The following is a 21,191-nucleotide window of genomic DNA, read 5'->3' as shown; positions in this document are numbered from 1 at the left end:
TTTGACAGAGAAGTAAAATACAGAAAATGCAAAATTTGTTTTAACAATTGATATACAATATTTTGAGGCAGTACCATTATTTAAAAATACAGCATAGCCAATGGCCAATAAAATAAAATAAAAATAAAATTTCCTTTGGCATTTCATTTGGTAGAGTTAAATAGAAAATCTTTCTTAAAGAAATATTAGCTATTAACACAGTCCATAAGTTAGAGTATATGTTTTTTTTTTTAATTTTTATTTTATATTGGACTATAGAAGATTAACAATGTTGTGTCAGTTTCCAGCGTACAGCAAAATGGTTGTTACACATATGCCTGTATCTGTTCTTTTTCAAATTCTTTTCCCATTGAGGTTTTTACAGAACAGTGAGCAGCATTCCCTGTGCTATACACTAGGTCCTTGTTGGTTATCTGTTTTAAACACAGAGGTTGTATTTGTTGAAAGAACTTTTCCTTGTGTTTCCAAAATCCTTTTCTTCCATGATAACCCACATAAGGTGTGGCTAGCGAGGTACACAGGGCAAAACACTCTTTGGTAGACGTACTGTAAGGGAAAGTGCATGCACAAAAATTCTTCTCATTTTTATAGAAATAACAGCTTAAACCTGAGCTTCCTCTTATTGATGAGGTATAACAATTTAGTTGAATCAAAATAAAGCCAAACAATTTTTTAAAATTTATTTGTAAATGGAGTATAATTGCCTTACAAATGTTGTATTAGTCTCTGCTGTACAACATGAGTCAATTATAAATATATTAATACATATATCCCCTCCCTCTTGACACTTCCTCCCACCACAATCCCCTATTGTACCCCTTTAGGTCATTATAGGGCCACAAGCTGAGCTCCCTCCCTATTTTAAACAGCAGCTTCCCACTAGCTATCTTTTTTGCACATGGCTGTATATATACGTCCGTGCTACTCTCTCAGTTGTCCCAGAAGCAGTGATATGTTTCCTTTGTTGCCATCATCTGACTCCACAATTCTGTACAATTAGTACAGTTCCTAGAGGAAGAAGGTTTTGTGAATGTCTGCAAACTTCAGGGTAAGATTATACATCAAGCATCATGTCATACTGCTCTTTCTTCTTCCACCTGCCACATCTCTTGACAAAAACCACATAGAGCAACAAAAACACCACCCAATAGCATGCATAGATGGATAAAGCAATAATTAGAACTTTCTTTTTGGATTCTGAGAATGGCTTTCTAACTTCCTCATAAATGGTGAAAATCAAACCACCCAGGAGGATTATAGACCAGACCGATACTGGAATGAGTCCCACAAAATTAGCAACAATTTTTTTCCTTCCAGATGTGCCCCACCCAGCTTTGTTTATTGTCACAATTGCAAATATCTTAGCAGGAAGTAAACTTGACATGTATAACACTGAGTAGAAGGACATGAAGACCATGACAATATTTCTTCTAAGGCAGATAGCAAAGGATGACTTTATGAGAGCCACTAACTTGATGGTTAACAGTAAGAGGAGGATGTTCCAAATGTTACCCCTGTAGAAGAACCGGATTACTGTGGCAATGAGAAAGAAAGGGAAGAACCCAGTGATGACAGCTTCATAGGTCATCCACAAGTGATGTTTATGAAACCACAATGCATTGTACAGCCACTCTCGGAAGTAGGATTTGCTCCAACGGGTCTGCTGGTTTAACCATCTGAGATATTCCTTAGGTGTTTCAGTAACACATTTGGATCGAGCTGTGTATTTCGTTGTATAGCCCAAACTCAGCACTCGGTTCGTTAGATGCCTGTCATCTCCAAAACTACATTGGCTGCCCATAAATTTTTGATTGTACCAGTCTTCTACAAATTCATGCAGTAAGGAGTTTCTGTACATTCCCAGAGGTCCACTAATGCACTGGACACATCCAAAATAAGACTGGCAGGCCCTTTCTATGTTAAAAGCCATCCAGTATCTCACACTGCTGAGGAAGGAGATCCAGGAATCATACTTGTTTAAAATCTGCAAGAAAAGTAAAAGTAAGTAAAAATAATTACATAAAGGTAAATCTGCTAAAAATTCCAGTAAAATCTGCACCATCCTGAGGTTACTACTTAGAGTGTTTTGTTATTTTCTTTTGCCTATTTTGGCTTTCTCCCTATTTTTGACAGTTATATTTTATTTTTTTTTTATTCTCTATTACTGGATTAATTTTATAAGTGGATTGCATGTATTGGGACTAGATAATAAAATTTTTTTTTCTATTTTATCACTCTTTTTGCTATGATTTTTGTTTCTGTTCTTGTTATAATATTGAGGGTTTTTTTTAGCCTTAATTCTCAGTTCTTAAATTCTCTCCCACTCTTCCTTACCATTCAATATTTGAAAATTGTTAAGTCTTATTTTCTTCCACTCTGGTTAATTTCCAATCATGCAATTCTGTTATTTTTTCCTTCTCCTTCCTCCCTACTTTTTTGCAATTTCAGTGATAAAAAGGTTTCTTGTGTTCTGTACCCAAAACTTGAATCCTGAAATAAGGCTCTGTATACAATTTATTGAACATTGTTTTTCTGGCAATATTTCATAATTATCTCCTCTATCTCAACTTTGTTCAGTTTTCAGGGGAATTTTGCATGCTTCTTTTTTATCATCAGGCTATTTCTTAGTCCACCTAGTGCATCTTCTTTGCCTTCACTATCACCATGCATATAAATATGGGTTATACAGTAATGCGATACCTAAATTTAAATCAAATTTCCATATGCTTCTTATCTTTTGCTAAAAACTAACTGCACTTTCCCAAGGAACTCATTTTAAACCTCACATAATTTCACATATATATTTTATTATCCTACACATTTCAAATCATCTTCATTAATATTGGTTTCATTAATTTTTTCCACATCAATAGCAAATAACGTGAAATAAATAATTGGAAAACCACAGGTTTTTTTTTTTTTTTTTTTTTTTTTTCAGTTGATGAGAAGCTTTCTCTGACTCCTCACCAGGTAAAGCCCTTTATTAAATCAAGTTAAATACATTATTTGCTTTCATTGCCATGGTGAGCACAGGTAAGGCATATGGATTTTGGCTTTGGTAATAAAAGGCAAGAAATGGGGCTTTGGAAAACACTGTGCTGTGCTGTGCTTAGCTTCTCAGTCGTGTCCAGCTCTTTACAACCCCACCAGGTTGTAGCCCGCCAGGTTCCTCTGTCCATGGGGATTCTTCAGGCAAGAATACTGAAGTAGGTTGCCATGCCATCCTCCAGGAGATCTTCCCAACCCAGGGAGGGCTTCCTGAACAGAGATTCTTGAGCAGAAGCTACAGTGGGAACCTTCTAGAACTTGAGCAGGTTCTCACAGCAAACGTTGGAAAGAAACTCCTTCAGGCTTCCAAAACCACAGGTTTTAAAGACATAGGTATACAATATAAAATCCATTCCTGCCATACTTCCATTTTGCTTAATCCTTGTATTAAGTGAATTCCAATATCATCTTATCAGAACATTAAGTTATTGCTCAAGAAGATATGGTGAAAATAGTACTCACACATTATATTTTTGGGCTCCCCTGGTGGCTCAGATGGTAAAGAGACTGCCTGCAATGTGGGAGACCCAGGTTCAGTCCCTGGATCAGGAAGATCCCCTGGAGAAGGAAATGGCAAAAAAAACCCAGTCTACTCCAGTACTCTTGCCTGGAAAATCCCATAGATGGAGGACCCTGGTAGGTACAGTCCATGGGGTAGCAAAGAGTTGGACATGACTGAGTAACTAATACACACATTATATTTTATATAACTTATCAGCCACTACATACACGGGTTATAGCCCAGGATTAAGCAAAGAAATCATAAATTATTTCAATTTAGACAAAGGAAGACACAGTAAAGTATGTCCAAAGCACATTCTAATGTGTCTCCAGCTCCAGATCCAATACCTGGCACAGAGTTTGGTGTGGAGTAAATGTTCAAGACCCTGATGCTGGGAGGGACTGGGGGCAGGAGGAGAAGGGGACGACAGAGGATGAGATGGCTGGATGGCATCACCGACTCGATGGGCATGAGTTTGAGTAAACTCCAGGAATTGGTGATGGACAGGGAGGCCTGGCGTGCTGAGATTCATGGGATCGCAAAGAGTCGGACACAACTGAGCGACTGAACTGAACTGAAATGTACATTCAAAGGGTCATTTTTGCTTCTAAAAGTGACCCATGCAAAAAGTGAAGCCATACGCACCTTGACATCTCCCCCAACACCTCCAACCTTGTGGTCTACTTCTAAAACTTTTACCATCTCCACAGTTGCGGCAGGATCAAGCATGGTGTCTGAATCACAGACCTGCATAGGAAAAAGTAAAAAGTGAATGAAATATTAAAGACAATTGAGTATGCTCCGTATAGTCTAAATTTAGTCCAGTTCAGTTCAGTCGTTCAGTTGTATCCAACTCTTTGTGACCCCATGGGCTGCAGTATGAAAGGTTTCCCTGTCCATCACCAACTTCCAGAGCTTACTCAAACTCATGTCCATTGAGTCAGTGATGCCATCCAACCATCTCATCCTCTGTCGTCCCCTTCTCCTCCCACCTTCAATCTTTCCTAGCATCAGGGCCCTAAATTGGGCATATATATTATATTTTCAGCATTACTGTCACTAAGTCTCAATAAGTAAGTATCAGAGGGATGACAGAATTTGTTATATCATGGCCAATACAAAAAAAAAAGCTTGCTTTTCAGCAAGCTCAGTATTTAAGTTAATGACATTGTTGGCTAGAACAGCCAAAGTGATGGGCCAGGAATATCTTGTGAAGTGAGCTGCTTTCCCTGGTTTGCTATGGTTGCTCCCAGTTTTGGCAATGAAAGTCTCATGTCTTAGGCAACATCCTAGGTTTCCAGGACTTGGAAAAATACCATGAGTTGTCACTCAAGGTGTCCTTTTTTTTTTTTTTTTTGATTGCTTTAACTAAGGCTTTTAGAGCATCCCTGGTGGCTCAGATGGTAAGGAATCCACCCCCAGTGCAGGAGACCTGGGTTCGATCCCTGGGTTGGCAAGATCCTCTGGAGAAGGGAATGGCTACCCACTCTAGTATTCTTGCCTGGAAAATTCCATGGACAGAGGAGCCTGGCAGGCTACAGTCCATGGGGCCACAAAGAGTTGAACACAGTGGAGCAACTTTTACTTTTAGGCAACTTGTCCCACAGTCTGAAAGACACAAAACTTTCTAAGATAGTATTGAAAGGGAGGCATGTTTAACAGTGATTTCCCCTCCATTTTAATATAGTGAATAAAATACAGGAAAGCAATTCTCTTAAAATTAGTTGTATAATTCTGAAGCAAGATGTCTATATGATCTTAACTTGGCAAATGGCACTCGGTCAGAAAGGAAACCTGCATGGCCTTCATTCTTTATTCTAGAGTTTTAAGTATTTTTCTAGACCTTTGTACATAAAAGCAGATGTGAATTAACTGAAGCAGTTGTAGTAATTCTAATTGTTGTTCTTAAAAGAAATCTATATATGAGTCGAAAACTGCAATTTTGAAACCAAGAAAATTGTTGGGATTTTTCTATATCATGAACAAACAGACATATCTGTTTGTTTCTTTGTAGACCCATGGACTATACAGTCCATTGAATTCTCCAGGCCAGAATACTGGAGTGGGTAGCCTTTCCCTTCTCCAGGGGATCCTCCCAACCCAGGGATCAAACCCAGGTCTCCTGCATTGCAGGCAGATTCTTTACCAAATGAGCTATCAAGGAAGCCCAGACATTAGATTCTAGTCCTGTTAATTGCATCAGAGGCTTTGTTACATACCTATAAACTGGATTAAATTCAGAATTCTTCTAGTTTCCTCAAATACATGGCTAAGACTTTCCAAATGAATGTTGCCAATTTTCTCCCACTCATTTCCTTTGCAGTCACTAAGAACAAAGACTGCGCTTAAATCTCCTAGAAGGGACTGTTCCTGGTTTTCCCCACTACACAGATGGCAGCCAAACTTCAAGAACTAGAACCTTAGGTCCACATCTCTCCATTAAGGAGGGCTCCTTCAGACTCTAGAAACTTCACACTAGCTTGAAACCTCAAAATCAAGTTGATGAGAAAGAGAAGTAGTTGACATCAACATAATTTTCTCCCACCCAGGATACCAGATCAAAACCTTATAGCTTAACTAAAAGTGAAACACTGTCTTTTTCTTTTTCTATCCTTTCAGTACTCTGGCATTGGCTTGGATCTGTTCATCATGCTGTAATTCATCAACAGTGCTAATTTAGTGGAAGTGATTTGTGACCAGATAGTATTTACCTTAATTGTGGTTATCATTTTCCTTGGGTTTATGATTGCCTACACGGAAGGTGCATGGCAGTGTTGTGGTCAAGACTACCTGCATTAACACTTCTGGGGAAACTGAAACTCAGTTACCTAAGATCACTGAGCAAAACACTTGGCTTAAAAAGATGATTCTTTCAATGGAGTCTTTTCATGGACTTACTTGATTTTTTAAATTCATTCTCTCTCTTTTCACTTCTTTTTTAAAATGCATATAGTTGCTATAGAATGTTGTGTATATCTCTGCTGTACAATGAAGTGAATCAGCTATATGAATACATATACCCCTCCCTGGACCTCTCTCCCACCCCATGCCTCCATTGCACCCCTCTAGGTCATCATAGAGCCCCAAGATGAGCTCCGTATGCTATACTGCAGGTTCCCACTCGCTATTTATTTTATACATGGCAGTGCATTAGTGGCAAACCTAAGCTCCCAATTCATCCTACCCGCTCCTTACTCCTTGTGTCCACATGTCCATTCTCTATGTCTGCATCTCTATTCCTGCCCTGCAACTAAGTTCATTTGTACTAATTTTCTAGATTCTGTATACATCTTTTAATATATGATATTAGTTTTTCTCTTTCTGACTTACTTCACTCTGTAAGATACAGCCACTATAGAGAACAGTATGGAGGTTCTTGAAAAAAATTAAAAATAGAACTACCATGTGACCCAGAAATCCCACTCCTGGGCATATACCCTGAGAAAATCACAATTCAAAAAACACATGCACCCTAAAGTTCACTGCAGCACTATTTTAAAATGAACTTATTTGATTTTGATTGGCTTGGGTCTTGGGGATCCTGGTCCTAAAATCCACTTCAGACATTGGGAATTATCCTGTTTATAATAGTCAACATACTCTCCCTGGTACATTGTATTCTCTCAAAACTTTAAATGCCATGATCACAGTCACTGACTGCCAAGCAAATGTTCCTAAAGAACACTTCCTAAGTTTTTTAAAGAACAGTTCCTTAAAATTTGATCATGTCTCTGTTAAGCTGAGTGCTACTGTACCATGCTCAGGCACGCAGTCATGTTCAACTCTTTGTGACCCCATGGACTGTAGCCCATCAGGCTCCTCTGTCCATGGGGTTCTCCAGGCAAGAATACTGGAATGGGTTGTCATTTCCTCCTCCAGGGGGGCTTCCCGATCCAGAGTTGAACCCACACCTGCTACATCTCTTGCACTGGGAGGCAGATTCTCCTGCATTAGAAAGCCCTGTTAAGCTGAGAGTCTGGTCTAAATATGGGAATTGTTAAAAAGAAGCAATAGGCCAGAAATGGTGTCAGTTGTGCTTAGCCCATGTCAGCTAATCAAGACTTAATATTGAACCTAATTGTAATTTAAGCCTCTCCAAAAAATGTGATGTTTAAGCCGTCAAACTGGAATTACCTGGTCAGTACCAGTGAAGAAATCTGCCTGATTGACCCCCTAGCTTCTCCCAAAAGAAGACGACTTTGCCTGAAACAATCTAGTTTTTGGTAGAAACTTCCCCATCCAAACAATAAATATCATGGTTGGCAGATGGAGGTGTTATCTGTAATTCCCAAGTCTGGCAGTCCTGAATGGAATTTAATCAAGATTTAGCCTAATTATTTATATCAAACTTAATTACTTTTATAGTTTTCTCACTACTTTATAAAAATAGCAAGGATTTAATATGCCAGTTTTGAAAAAAACTAAGAAAAGAATTAGTAGAAGCATAAAGCCTCTCCGTTGAAGTGGAGTTTACACATATTTGGTATGACACCCTCACCTAATTAGCTAAGGAATCCCAACATTTTAAAAATGCATCTGTTTCAATTTTACTAATTATAATTTTTTTTCTGAAAAGATTCAGTTCAGTTCAGTCGCTCAGTCGTGTCTGACTCTTTGTGACTCCATGAGTTGCAGCACGCCAGGCCTCCCTGTCCGTCATCAACTCCTGGAGTTTACTCAAACTCATGTCCATTGAGTCAGTGATGTCATCCAACCATCTCATTCTCTGTCATCCCCTTCTCTGCCTGCCCTCAGTCTTTCCCAGCATTAGGGTCTTTTCAAATGAGTCATCTCTTCACATCAGGTGGCCAAAGTATTGGAATTTCACCTTCAGCATTAGTTCTTCCAATGAACACCCAGGACTGATCTCCTTTAGGATGGACTGGTTGGATCTCCTTGCAGTTCAAGGGACTCTCAAGAGTCTTCTCCAACACCATAGTTCAAAAGCATCAAGTCTTTGGCACTCAGCTTTCTTCACAGTCAAACTCTCACATCCGTATGTGACTACTGGAAAAACCATAGCCTTGACTAGACGGTCCTTTGTCGGCAATGTAATGTCTCTGCTTTTTAATATGCTATCTAGGTTGGTCATAACTTTCCTTCCAAGGAGTAAGCGTCTTTTAATTTCATGGCTGCAATCACCATCTGCAGTGATTTTGGAGCCCAAAAAAATAAAGTCTGACACTGTTTCCACTGTTTCCCCATCTATTTGCCGTGAAGTGATGGGACCAGATGCCATGATCTTAGTTTTCTGAATGTTGAGCTTTAAGCCAGCTTTTTCACTCTCCTCTTCTACTTTCATCAAGAGACTTATTTACTAACAAAAAAAGTACTTGGTGAAAACAGCAAGTTAAATGCATTATTGGAACAACTTAAATGCATTATATGACTTAAGGCAGTGGTCCCCAAACTCCAGGATCTAATGCCTGATGATCTGAGGTAGAGCTGATTTATTAATAACAGAAATAAGTGCACAATAAATGTTGTATGCTTGAATTATCTCCAAACCATCCCCCTTCTCCAGTCTGTGGAAAAATTTTCTTCAGCAAAACTGGCCCCTGGTGCCAAAAAATTTGAGGACCACTGACTTAAGGAGTAGATAGGGTATCCAGTTATAAAAAGTAAACATCACCTCTCTAGACATAGCTGAATTATATCAACTTTGGGGTTAACTTCTAATTTTTACTTTTGTATTGCTTATTTAGAAGCATGGTAGATATATTTTCTAATTAAAACCCAGTTTTTATTTTCTTGCCTTTCTGTATTGGTCCAGTATGGTCTCACTTTTCTAGAGGGGAAAAAAAAAAAAAAAAATACACAAAACCTAGGCATAAGTTTGCCTTGGAAATGAACAGAGATCATTCTGTCATTTTTGAGATTGCATCCAAGTACTGCATTTCGGACTCTTTTGTTGACCATGATGGCTACTCCATTTCTTCTAAGGGATTCCTGCCCACAGTAGTAGATATAATGGTCATCTGAGTTAAATTCACCCATTCCAGTCCATTTTAGTTCTCTAATTCCTAGATGTCGATGTTCACTCTTGCCATCTCCTGTTTGGCCATTTCCAATTTGCCTTAATTCATGGACCAAACACTCCAGGTTCCTTTGCAATATTGCTCTTTACAGCATCGGACCTTGCTTCTATCACCAGTCACATCCACAACTGGATGTTGTTTTTGCTTTGGCTTCGTCCCTTCATTCTTCCTGGAGTTATATCTCCACTGATCTCCAGTAGCATATTGGGCACCTGCCCACCTGGGGAGTTCATCTTTCAGTGTCCTCTCATTTTGCCTTTTCATACTGTTCATGGGATTCTCAAGGCAAGAATACTGAAGTGGTTTGCCATTCCCTTCTCCAGTGGACCACATTTTTATAGTAAAGTAATGCACAAAATTCTCCAACCCAGGCTTCAGCAATACATGAACCATGAACTTCCAAATGTTCAAGCTGGTTTTAGAAAAGGCAGAGGAACCAGAGATCAAATTGCCAATATCCGCTGGATCATCGAAAAAGCAAGAGAGTTCCAGAAAAACATCTATTTCTCCTTTATTGACGATGGCAAAGCCTTTGACTGTGTGGATCACAATACATTGTGGAAAATTCTGAAAGAGATGGAAATACCAGACCACCTGACCTGCCTCTTGAGAAATCTGTATGCAGGTCAGGAAGCAACAGTTAGAACTAGACATGGAACAGCAGACTGGTTCCAAATAGGGAAAGGAGTACGTCAAGGCTGTATATTGTCATCCTGCTTATTTAACTTATATGCAGAGTACATCATGAGAAACACTGGGCTGGAAGAAGCACAAGCTGGAATCAAGATTGCCGGGAGAAATATCAATAACCTCAGATATGCAGATGACACCACCCTTTTGGCAGAAAGTGAAGAACTAAAGAGTTTCTTGATAAAAGTGAAAGAGGAAAGTGAAAAAATTGGCTTAAAGCTCAACATTCAGAAATGAAGATCATGGCATCTGGTCCCATCACTTCATGGCAAATAGATGGGGAAAGAGTGACTGATTTTGTTTTTTGGGGCTCTAAAATCCCTGCAGATGGTGACTGCAGCCACCAAATTAAAAGATGCCTACTCCTTGGAAGGAAAGTTATGACAAACCTAGACAGCATATTAAGAAACAGAGACATTACTTTGCCAAAAAGGTCCATCTAGTCAAGGCTATGGTTTTTCCAGTAGTCACATACGGATGTGAGAGTTGGACTATAAAGAAATTTGAGCACCAAAGAATTGATGCTTTTGAACTGTGGTGTTGGAGAAGACTCTTGAGAGTCCCTTGGACTGCAAGGAGATCCAACCAGTCCATCCTAAAGGAGATCAGTCCTGGGTGTTCACTGGAAGGACTGATCTTGAAGCTGAAACTCCAATATTTTGGCCACCTGATGTGAAGAGCTGACTCATTGGAAAAGACCCTGATGCTGGGAGGGATTGGGGGCAGAGGAGAAGGGGACGACAGAGGATGAGATAGTTGGATGGCATCACTGACTCAATGGACATGAGTTCGGGTAAACTCTGGGAGTTTGTGATGGACAGGGAGGCCTGGCATGCTGTGGTCCATGGAGTCGCAAAGAGTTGGACATGACTGAGCGACTGAACTGAACTGAGGCATAAATTTTCCACTGTAGAAAGTATCAATAGTATTTCTCTTAACACAAGTCTCAGAAGAAACCTAAACAGCTTTCTCCAATAGCAAAGTTTTTCTGATCTTGCTTTATCTATCACTGTTTTGTAAATATACAGTTATAAGCCTGGAAGATCAGTCACTAAGTTAGTGAATAGTGAAGGCAGAAGTTCAACCCACATTTCAACCTCTCAGCATCCAGAGTTTATGGCCACACCCACCTCTATTGACTCAAGCTGGGAAAGGTAGAACCAGAAATTTAAAATAAGATAAAAAACAACAGGAATGGGAACAATCTAGAATTAATGTTCAAGTAACTCCACCTGCTTGTGAGCAGAAGCAAACCAATGGAACTGTCTCTCTGAAATGACTAAAGTTAACCAAACTTTTGAGGTTCTGTTTATTTAAATTGGTCCCCCCCTTCCCAGTTTCCAACATTAAATTGCCATTAGTTCTCTGAGAGAGATTGTTCACATGGTGAATTTTTTTTTTTTTTTTTTTTTTTTTCACATGGTGAATTTAACTGTCAGAAGGGAAAGCTCTCAGAAATCCCTTGGGAGGAGTTTGTTATACTGGGATTAAAGAGTTCTTTATAGAAGCTCAGTTTCTGGATGTATTTGGTGATAGAATGCCAACTAGAAAATCATCTACCACAGTCTGTGAAAGGAAATACATTCATGGACGTATAACATCTATTTATTTGTGTGTGAAAGGTAGAACTCTAGCCCTTCTTAAAACCAGTCTAGTAGAAGCAGAATTTCTACCTGTCTCTTCACCAATTAATACAAGTCTATAACTTTACAAAAGTTGGCTGTTCACCTCTGGGCTAGAAGCTGTGGGGGAAAATACACCAGTTCATGAAGAGCTTAACTTGACACTGGGGAAAACCACAGGACATGATCTGTACGCAGGAAACTGAGAACAAATCAAAACTTCTTTCTGTCCATCTTATCATATAAAATGAAGGCTACAAAGAAACATATAAATTCTCAACAGCTGCCCCCAGAATATTTCAGTTACTTAGATTTCCTATATAAAACAAGAATCAAATAAATATTATATACAATCAGTTCTTGTTATTCACAGTAGGGATGTTCCTACCAAGTTTCCATGAACAATGAATTAGCAGATGTAAAAAATTTCTTTCAGCTGAAATACAGGGTTTGACTACTCCAAGCCTCTGATCACAACATCTTTGTCTAGTGATCAGTGTCTAAATTTTTAAAATTTGTGTTTCTGTTTTAAAACACACACAAAGACACACACACATATGATTCATTAACAGTGAACTTATGTCCAAAAATACTAGAACTCATGCCTGAACTAAGCTCATCTAACAGACCTATTTTCTCCACAAGGTATTTATAACTTTCTTGCATTATGAACACTAGATAGCACTTTGACATTATACTTGGGGACCATTTTAAACAAAAACATAATAGACTAAAGAAGTTACCTGTTTACTGTGTAATAGCTGAGACAAGAAGGCATGCATGATCTTGTTTGACTTCAGCAGAGAACATGAATATTGGCTGACAAATCTTTTGCCACTCCACACATGTCTGAAAATGATTACAAAAGCACTACAACTATTGATTTTGGGGTAGTATACAATTTAGATAGTAAGTTAATTTACAAAAATGAAATTCATGAATAATGTAGGTCAACTATACTATTGTGAATGATTCAGTTTTATTTTTCTCCTGCTCAATGAATCTTGGATAGCTAGAATGCTATCAGATTAAATTCATAATAAAGTTGTCTCCTATATGAAAAGTGAAATGATGCTGTCAAACTGTTGCACTCAATATGTCAGCAAATTTTGAAAACTCAACAGTGGCCACAGGACTGGAAAAGGTCAGTTTTCATTCCAATCCCAAAGAAGGGCAATGCCAAAGAATGTTCAAACTATCATACATTTGCATTCATTTCACATGCTAACAAAGTGAAAGTGAAAGTTGCTCAGCCATGTCCCACTTTTTGCAACCCCATGGACTATACAATCCATGGAATTCTCCAGGCCAGAATACTGGAGTGGGTAGCCTTTCCCTTCTCCAGGGGATCTCCCAACATGCTAACAAGGTTATGCTCAAAATCCTTCAAGCTAGGCTTCAGCAGTACGTGAACTGAGAATTTCCAGATAGATGTTCAAGCTGGATTTTAAAAAGGCAGGGGAATTAAAGATCAAATTGTCAACATCTGTTGGATCATAGAGAAAGCAAGGGAATTTCAGAAAGAAACATCTATTTTGCTTCATTGACTATGCTAAAAATCTTGACCTTGTGGATCACAACAAACTGTGGAAAATTCTGAAAGAGGTGGGAATAGCAGACCACCTTACCTGTCTCCCGAAAAAACCTGTATGCAGGTCAAGAAGCAACAGTTAGAACCAGACATGGAACAATAGGCTGGTTCCAAATTGGAAAAGGAGCATATCAAGGCTGTATATTGTCTTCCTGCTTATTTATCTTCTCTGTAGAGTACATCGTGGGAAATGCCACGCTGGATGACTCACAAGCTGGAATCAAGATTACTGGGAGAAATATCAACAGCTTCAGATATACAGATGATACCACTCTAGTGGCAGAAAGACAAGAGGAAATAAAGAGTCTCTTGATGAGGGTGAAAGAGGAGAGTGAAAAAGCTGGCTTAAAACTAAGCATTCAAAAAACTAAGATCATGGCATCAGGTCCCGTCAATTCATGCAAATAGATGGGGGAAAAGTGAAAACAGTGACAGATTTTATTTTCTTGGGCTTCAAAATCACTGCAGACAGTAACTGCAGCCATGAAATTAAAAGACGCTTGCTCCTTGGAAGGAAAACTAAGACAAACCTAGACAGCATATTAAGAAGTAGAGACATCACTTTGCTGCAATAGTCTGTATAATCAAAGCTACGGTTTTAGAGTAGTCATGACTGGATATGAGAGTTGGACCATAAAGAAGGCTGAGCACCAAAGAATTGATATTTTCAGTTTGTGGTTTGAGAGTTTGAGAGTCCCTTGGATTGCAAGGAGATCAAACCAGTCAATCCTAAAGGAAATCAACCCTTAATATTCACTGGAAGGGTTGATGCTGAAGTTCCAATACTTTGGCCACTTGATGTGAAGAGCCGATTTATTGGAAAAGACCCTGATGCTGGGAAAGACTGAGGGCAGGAGAAGGAGGCAACAGAGGATAAGATGATTGGATGGTATCATCAACACAATGGACATGAATTTGAGCAAACTCCAGGAGATAGTGAAGGACAGGAAAGCATGTCATTCTGTATTCCATGGGGTTGCAAGAGTTGGACATGACTTAGCAACTGAACAATGAACAATGTCTCCTATATACTTCCCTTTTAGAAAATTGTTCATCAGTTCAGTTCAGTTCACTCACTCATATCTGATTCTTTGCAACCCCATGGACTGCAGCACGCCAGGCCTCCCTGTCCATCTCCAACTCCCAGACCTTGCTCAAACTCATGTCCTTTGAGTCGGTGATGCCATCCAACTATCTCATCCTTTGTTATCCCCTTCTCCTCCTGCCTTCCATCTTTTCCAGCATCAGGGTCTTTTCCAATGAGTCTGTCTTCGAATCGGGGGCCAAAGTATTGGAGCTTCAGCTTCAGCAGCAGTTCCTGCAATGAATGTTTCTGATTTCCTTTAGGATTGACTGCTTGGCTCTCCTTACAGTTCAAGCGACTCTCAAGAGTATTCTCCAACACCACAGTTCAAAAGCATCAATTCTCCAGTGGTCAGCTTTCTTTATAGTTCAACTCTCACATCCATACATGACTACTGGAAAAACCATAGCTTTGACTAGACAGACCAGACATTGACTAGACTAGACATTACTCTGTGGGCAAAGTACTGTCTCTTCTTTTTAATATGCTGTCTAGGTTGGTCATAGCTTTTCTTCCAAGAAGCAAGCATCTTTTAATTCCATGGCTGCAGTCACCATCTGCAGTGATTTTGGAGCCCAAGAAAATAAGTTTCTCACTGTTCCCTTGTTCCCCCATCTATTTGCCATGAAGTGATAGGCCTGGATGCCATGCCAGGATCTTAGTTTTTTGAATGTTGAGTTTTAAGCCAGCCTTTTCACTCTCCTCTTTCATCAAGAGGCTCTTCAGTTCCTCTTTGCTTTAGGCCATAAGTGTGGTGTCATCTGAAAAAAATTGTTCATATTTATTGTGTATTTTATACCTGGGAAATCCTTATTGCACACATCATAAGACAATTTTTCTCTTTCATCACACAGACTGGTGGCCACTTACCTTATAAAATCCATGTTCAGTGTTAGGAGATATGTTAAAGCAATTAAATAATCTGGATGTCACAAGATACTTAGAGTCTTCTGATATTGTAGAATAAAATATGGCTCAAAAAGGCAAATATAACATAATTTCAAATTTAAAAAAGGATATAATACATATATATCAGAAAGTATTTATTTGAAAATCTATGTTTGGGTCAAGTATTTGTGGCAGATGATTTAAATTTTACTTATTGTGGTTTTCTACATTTTTTAAAACACCGCCATAATCTTGTGCTATTTATACAAATGAAAAAACTAACATAAGTAATATTTTGAAAAGATAATAAGGACTTTTTGCCCTACCTTAAACCATATCTAGGCAGATCAGAGAAAAGAAAAAGTTTTCTCAGAAAATACTTTTATTCAAAATTAATAAAATCTTCCTCATTCTCCTCTTTATTTCTCATTTTGTACATCTTTGTTTTCTCATTTTGTTATTTTTATTCTTCTGTTTCTATATCTTCTCTGTCTCTGAAAGGAGCCATTAGCATCACCGATGAATTTGCTACTACATTGGATTTATCCTAGACTAAATCTTCCTTCCATATTCCACATCAGTATTAATTATTTGAGGGACTATAAAACTGAGACAGTTATCAATAGAGAAGACTAGAAATGATAGTGGAGAGAGACAAAGAGGTGATAATTGATAAAAATTGGTCTGGAATATACCAAAGGATGCCAACTGAGAGAGCCTAGGAGTGTAGATGGACGGTTGCCTTGAGATAAGAAATAAGGTCAGTACCTTTGGAACTGTAAGCAGGAAAGAGTAAAGAAGGCCTTGATAGCCTTTAGAACAAGTACTTTTGCTGTTCTCTTTCATAGGAGGCAAGATCACAGGTAGTCAAACAGGGAGGAGTTTGGGTAAGGCCCTAGGAGAGTGACGAAGACATGAAATAACAGACATGAGAGGAATAAACAAGACATCTTTTCAAGATCAAGTGAAAAGAGTGCTGATGAGTGCCAAGGATCCAGCTGCAACTGGAAGCCAATCATTTTGGCCATCTATCCACACACTTAAGGAGTGTTCTTCAGCCAGGTTAGCAAGTATGAGCAGATGGTCAATTTCTTCCCCTAGTCTCCATTCTCTCTTGTGTATTAGGAAGAACGTTGCTTCCTTCTGCCCCTAACCAACTTGAACTCCACATCCAAGCATTTGCAATGCTCAGGAGCTGAGAACCTCCATCCCCTCCCTCCTTGGTCTTCCTGGGGCTTCTGCTCTACAACTTGGACCCTGGAACAGTGGTTTTGTTTTCTTTTCAATTTTTATTGGCGTATAGTTGGTTCACAATGTTGTATTCATTTCAGGTGTACAGCAAAGTGAATCAGTTATATTGATACGTATGTTTGAATTTTGGGCTTCCCTAGTGGCTCAGCAGTAAAGAATCTGCCTGCCAACGCAGGAGATACAGGTTTAATCCCTGGGTCAGGAAGATCCCCTGGGGGAGGAAATGGCAACCCACTCCAGTATTCTTGCCTGGGAAATCCCATGGACAGAGGAGCCTGGTGGGCTACTGTCCATGTAGTTGCAAAGGATTCAGACACAACTTAATGACTGAAAAGCAGCAACAACATTTGAATTTTAGTAATTTCCACTGCTATAGGGCAGAGTGGTTAAATATCTGGGGATTTGATGAAGGATGAATGGAATGTACTGGTTGCAGAATGCCAAAAGATTTTTTTTTACTCTTGCTTGAATGATTGGAACGGGCTGAAAGTCCAAAAAGGATTCAGGGCCCAGTTATCAGTTGCTGCTGAGGTCAATTGATCTGGAGGCTTCATCATGAAGGAAGAGAAGTTCTCAAGCCTGATTACATCTGTAGCAGGAAGCTTATTCTAACATTTTATATTTTATTTTTTTATTGGACAGGTATAATGTCAAATTATCAAGAATATAAACAAAATTCAAAACAAAAATGATGGGAGAAGGCAGTTTGGGCGGAGCAGGTTGAAAAATAAAAGGAACGCCACACGATGATTTCTTGATTAGAAAGGACAAATGTAACAATTGTTTTGACTAGAATTAAAGATAAAGTATCAAAATAAATGCTTTCTTTTAGGCTTCATTTTCAAATCCTCTGCAAGTTTCCAAGTTTCTCTTTCCTTTAAATGTTTTATTCTCTCATCTGGGCCTGAAGCTGCACTAGGTAAATAGGTGAAGATGTCCTGCGTTAATTAAAACTACTTAAACTGTCGTAGCTCTAGAAATTAGAAGAACTTGGGAGTGAAATTCTATCAATTCCCTAGGAGAGAGATTAATATACAGATGGTATCAACTTAAGAAACACCTCAGGACTTCCCTGGTGGTCCAGTGGTTGGCAGGAAGACTCCCAATGCAGAGGACATGGGTTCAATCCCCAGTCTGGTAAGATCCCACATGCCAGGAGCAACTAAGCCCATTTGCCACAACTACTGAAATCTGCATGCCTTAAAGCTCATGCTTTGCAACAAGAGAAGTTACTGCAATGAGAAATCCCTGGAACCACAACAAAGTGTAGCAGCACCGCCTCACTGCTCAGCATGTGCATCAGTAAGAACACAGTGCTGCCAAAAATTAATTAATTTTTTAAAGAGAAATACTTCAAAACTCTTCAGAGATTAAACAAATTGACTCTGCTGGAAATTGACATGGACTATAATTTTCAAGTAAGTACTAGATGATCATATAAAAAATAGCATTAATATTACCAGCAAGCTTTTAAATAAAGTTAATGATACCATCATTAGCAACTTCTATTAAGCCCACTTGGATACATGATTTGTAATAATGATCTCAAACCCCTTCTGAGATTAGTTTCTTGTATCCAGGTAACTCAGGTTTGGGAGGTGGTCTTCCTCAAGATCAGCTGCTATTACTAACTATGACTAGAACCTCAATCAGTTGACACTGAAGCCCAGAGTCCATTCTTATCCCATTACACGCAGAGAGACCCACTGGGCATCATAAAGGCCCCTAAGGAACACGATGGGTCCTCTGAAAACTAGAATTTTGCTTTCAGCAGAAGGGGGAAAGTGTCCATCTGATTTTGTAAGCCAGAAACATCTCTCCTTTCTTGATACAATTATGGCCAAAATCTACTAAAAGTATCTGTAAAAAATTATAACTAGAAAACTCCCAGGAGCAGGAAAATCCCTACACCTATTTTTTTTTATGGATGTATAGTTGACTTATAATGTTGTGATAATTTCTGTGTTAACCTATTCTTAAATGAGATTTGTTTATATATATTTTTGTAAAAAGACTCCATTGCTAGAGTGATATCTTCTTAAGAAATGCTTCTTTATCTCAGTAAAACCAAGGGAAAAAAAGAAACACTTCCATAACCCACCTCCCATTAAAAAAAAAAAAAAATCTCACAGGAACCCTACCAACATTCTAAAAAAGAAAGCCTCAATGACAACTAGGAGTGGAGAAACCCAAGAGTGTTCAGGCAGGGAATTAATGAGAGACACAGCCTGTCTAATTTTCATGCAAGCAAACACTATCACAAATGTTTTCAAAGGTCAAGTTGCAGTGAATGAGGTAATGCTATTTGGGGAGTGAAATAAACATGACTTAGGTTTTGCTCTGAAAAGTTGGTTTTTCCTCCCCCCTTCCCTTTTTCATTTTTCTGTTCTTTTTCTCTGTGTCTAAATTTTGAATTCCTTATCCTTTTAAATCAAAATTGTATTCTCCATTCTTTTTTTTTGCCCAGACTCCGTGAAAAACTTCCTAGGGCCTGTAGATTTTCTCAAGACCTTTCTGCTGGAACAGACACTATTTTCTTACAAGACTACTGCTGATTTTAAGATTGTGGAAAATAATGTTGGATTTGACTTGGCAGTTCTGAGGTGGCAGAAAAGGGAAGAGAGGGAAAGAGACGGATCTACTGATCAAAAGAATCTTGATTTCTAATCATTAACATTGCACAAGTGAAGTGATTTCATTGTCTTAACCATTTTATATGGTTTTTTCCTCTTTCTCTTTTGAAATGTGCTTTCAACAGTCATGGGGCTTCCCCAGTAGCTCAGCTGGTAAAGAATCTGCCTACAATGCAGGAGACCCCAGTTCAATTCCTGGGTTGGGAAGATCCCCTAGAAAAGGGACAGGCTACCCACTCCAGTATTCTTGGGCTTCCCTGGTGGCTGTTTTCAGATGAACTGAAAGGAGTACTGTGTCCAAAGGAGACAAAGATGGGCTATAGCATATGACTGGAGAAATACAAAAGATGCTTTATTTAAATGTATGTTTGTCCTGGCAGATATGGAGACCTACCTGTACATAATCCACACTTCGCCCCAGTGCTCTGAAGGCCGTGTACATGACTTCTCTTTTACCACCCCACTTTTGCATGATGCAAATACTCTTGTTGGACAAGATCAACTGGGTAACGTGCTGTGAGCTTTCTTTGTGTGACTCATCTGTCTCACCAGGACCCTTCACATGGTAGTTGTTCTTCCAGATATAAGTGGCTGACTTGTCCCTGCCCATGACTTCACTGAAGATGTCCATCATGTAAAGGTCATCTTCCGAGTTTCCATCTATGACCATGACAACTTTAATTCCAGGGTAGGTTAGCCTCTTCACAGATTGCAAACATTTCCGCAAATAGTCTGGATCTTCTTGATATGCAGCAATGCAAAGAGCAACAGTTCTGTCCAAGTTAACGGGGATATTTACATAATTTTTCATTTTCCGATGCTCCAAAAAGGCAAACAGGTTTTGAATAAGAACATGTAAAGCTAAAAAGGCACCATATGGTCCAAAAGATAAATAGTAATCATCCGTGTGGATAAACTGGTAACCAATAACATAAGAAAGTATCATTCCAGTGAGGAGAGAGACTCCAAAAAGTGTGGTTCCAAATATTCTCAGGATAGATAGAAACTTCTCACAATGCATCTGTGAAGCAATCACATGGTACACTTGGTTAGCCACTCTTGTCCCACACTTGTTACATACAGGATGCCACAGGGAGCGCATTGGACTAGAAGCATCCCAGGCGTTCTAGCCCTGAGTTTGTCACTAGCTCTGTGACTTTCTCCATCTCAGTCTGCCCATCTGCCAGAAAAGGATAAGGATGCCCTTTCAACATACCTGAGAGGACTCTTTTAAACATCAAATGAGATGAGGGTGTGACATACCATTGAAAATCATAAAGTGTAAGCAAGTATTATTAGATTATCTATCTAAAGAGGCACTTTGTGTTCCAGGTCATAGCCAAGTATATAATCTAAACACTTTCATCCTGCTCCATGATGCTCGCTCTCCCCCAATTCTGCCCAGTGAAAACTCCACAGGTTTTGCTGAATTTTCCATGTGTAATTCCATCTCACCTCTGATTCAAATCCCTCAGCTCACTTTTTTCATGTAGCCAGCTGAGATCAAAGGCCAGCATAACTAGATTCTAGGACTAGTTCTTCCATCAACTAGCTATAGGACTTCCCTGGTGGCTCAGCAGTAAAGAATCCACCTGCCAATGCAGAAAACTTGGGTTTAATCCCTGGGTCAGGAAGATCCAATGGCGAAGGAAGTGACAATCCTCTCCAGTATTCTTGTCTGGAGAATTCCATTGGAAGAGGAACCTGGTGGGCTACAGTCCATGGGGTAGCAAAGAGTCAGACACGACTAAGGGACTAACACTCTCACTTTCACACTTTCTTTCTATGGAGAACAGTATAGTGGTTTCTTAAAAAACTAAAAATGGAGCTAAAATAGTTTAAAA

The 21,191-nt window shown here is 39.1% G+C and overlaps 1 protein-coding gene across 1 annotated transcript; it reads right to left on the bottom strand.

Moving 5' to 3' along the window:
• Window positions 1–1,054: 1,054 nt before the first annotated feature.
• On the bottom strand, window positions 1,055–20,368 carry LOC133042277 (hyaluronan synthase 2-like). Its single transcript, XM_061122801.1, has 3 exons — window positions 19,742–20,368; window positions 4,196–4,297; window positions 1,055–1,984 (listed from the first exon to the last, which is right to left on the bottom strand). The coding sequence occupies exons 1-3, from the start codon at window positions 20,366–20,368 to the stop codon at window positions 1,055–1,057; spliced, it is 1,659 nt and encodes a 552-aa protein (XP_060978784.1).
• Window positions 20,369–21,191: the final 823 nt, after the last annotated feature.

The sequence above is a fragment of the Dama dama genome, chromosome 21 (assembly GCF_033118175.1).
Source record: "Dama dama isolate Ldn47 chromosome 21, ASM3311817v1, whole genome shotgun sequence".
Lineage (NCBI taxonomy): Eukaryota > Metazoa > Chordata > Mammalia > Artiodactyla > Cervidae > Dama > Dama dama.
This window is presented reverse-complemented; position numbering and strand designations above follow the sequence as displayed.

Bases quoted from the DNA above. Each gene is read 5' to 3' on its own strand.
- LOC133042277 (XM_061122801.1), bottom strand. From the start codon at position 20,368: ATGCATTGTGAGAAGTTTCTATCTATCCTGAGAATATTTGGAACCACA. The intron at 4,298-19,741 runs GTAGGTCTCCAT...TTTCCTATGCAG, and splicing joins GAAGTGTGGATTATGTACAG to GTCTGTGATTCAGACACCAT. The intron at 1,985-4,195 runs GTGCGTATGGCT...CTTTTCTTGCAG, and splicing joins GTGTTGGGGGAGATGTCAAG to ATTTTAAACAAGTATGATTC.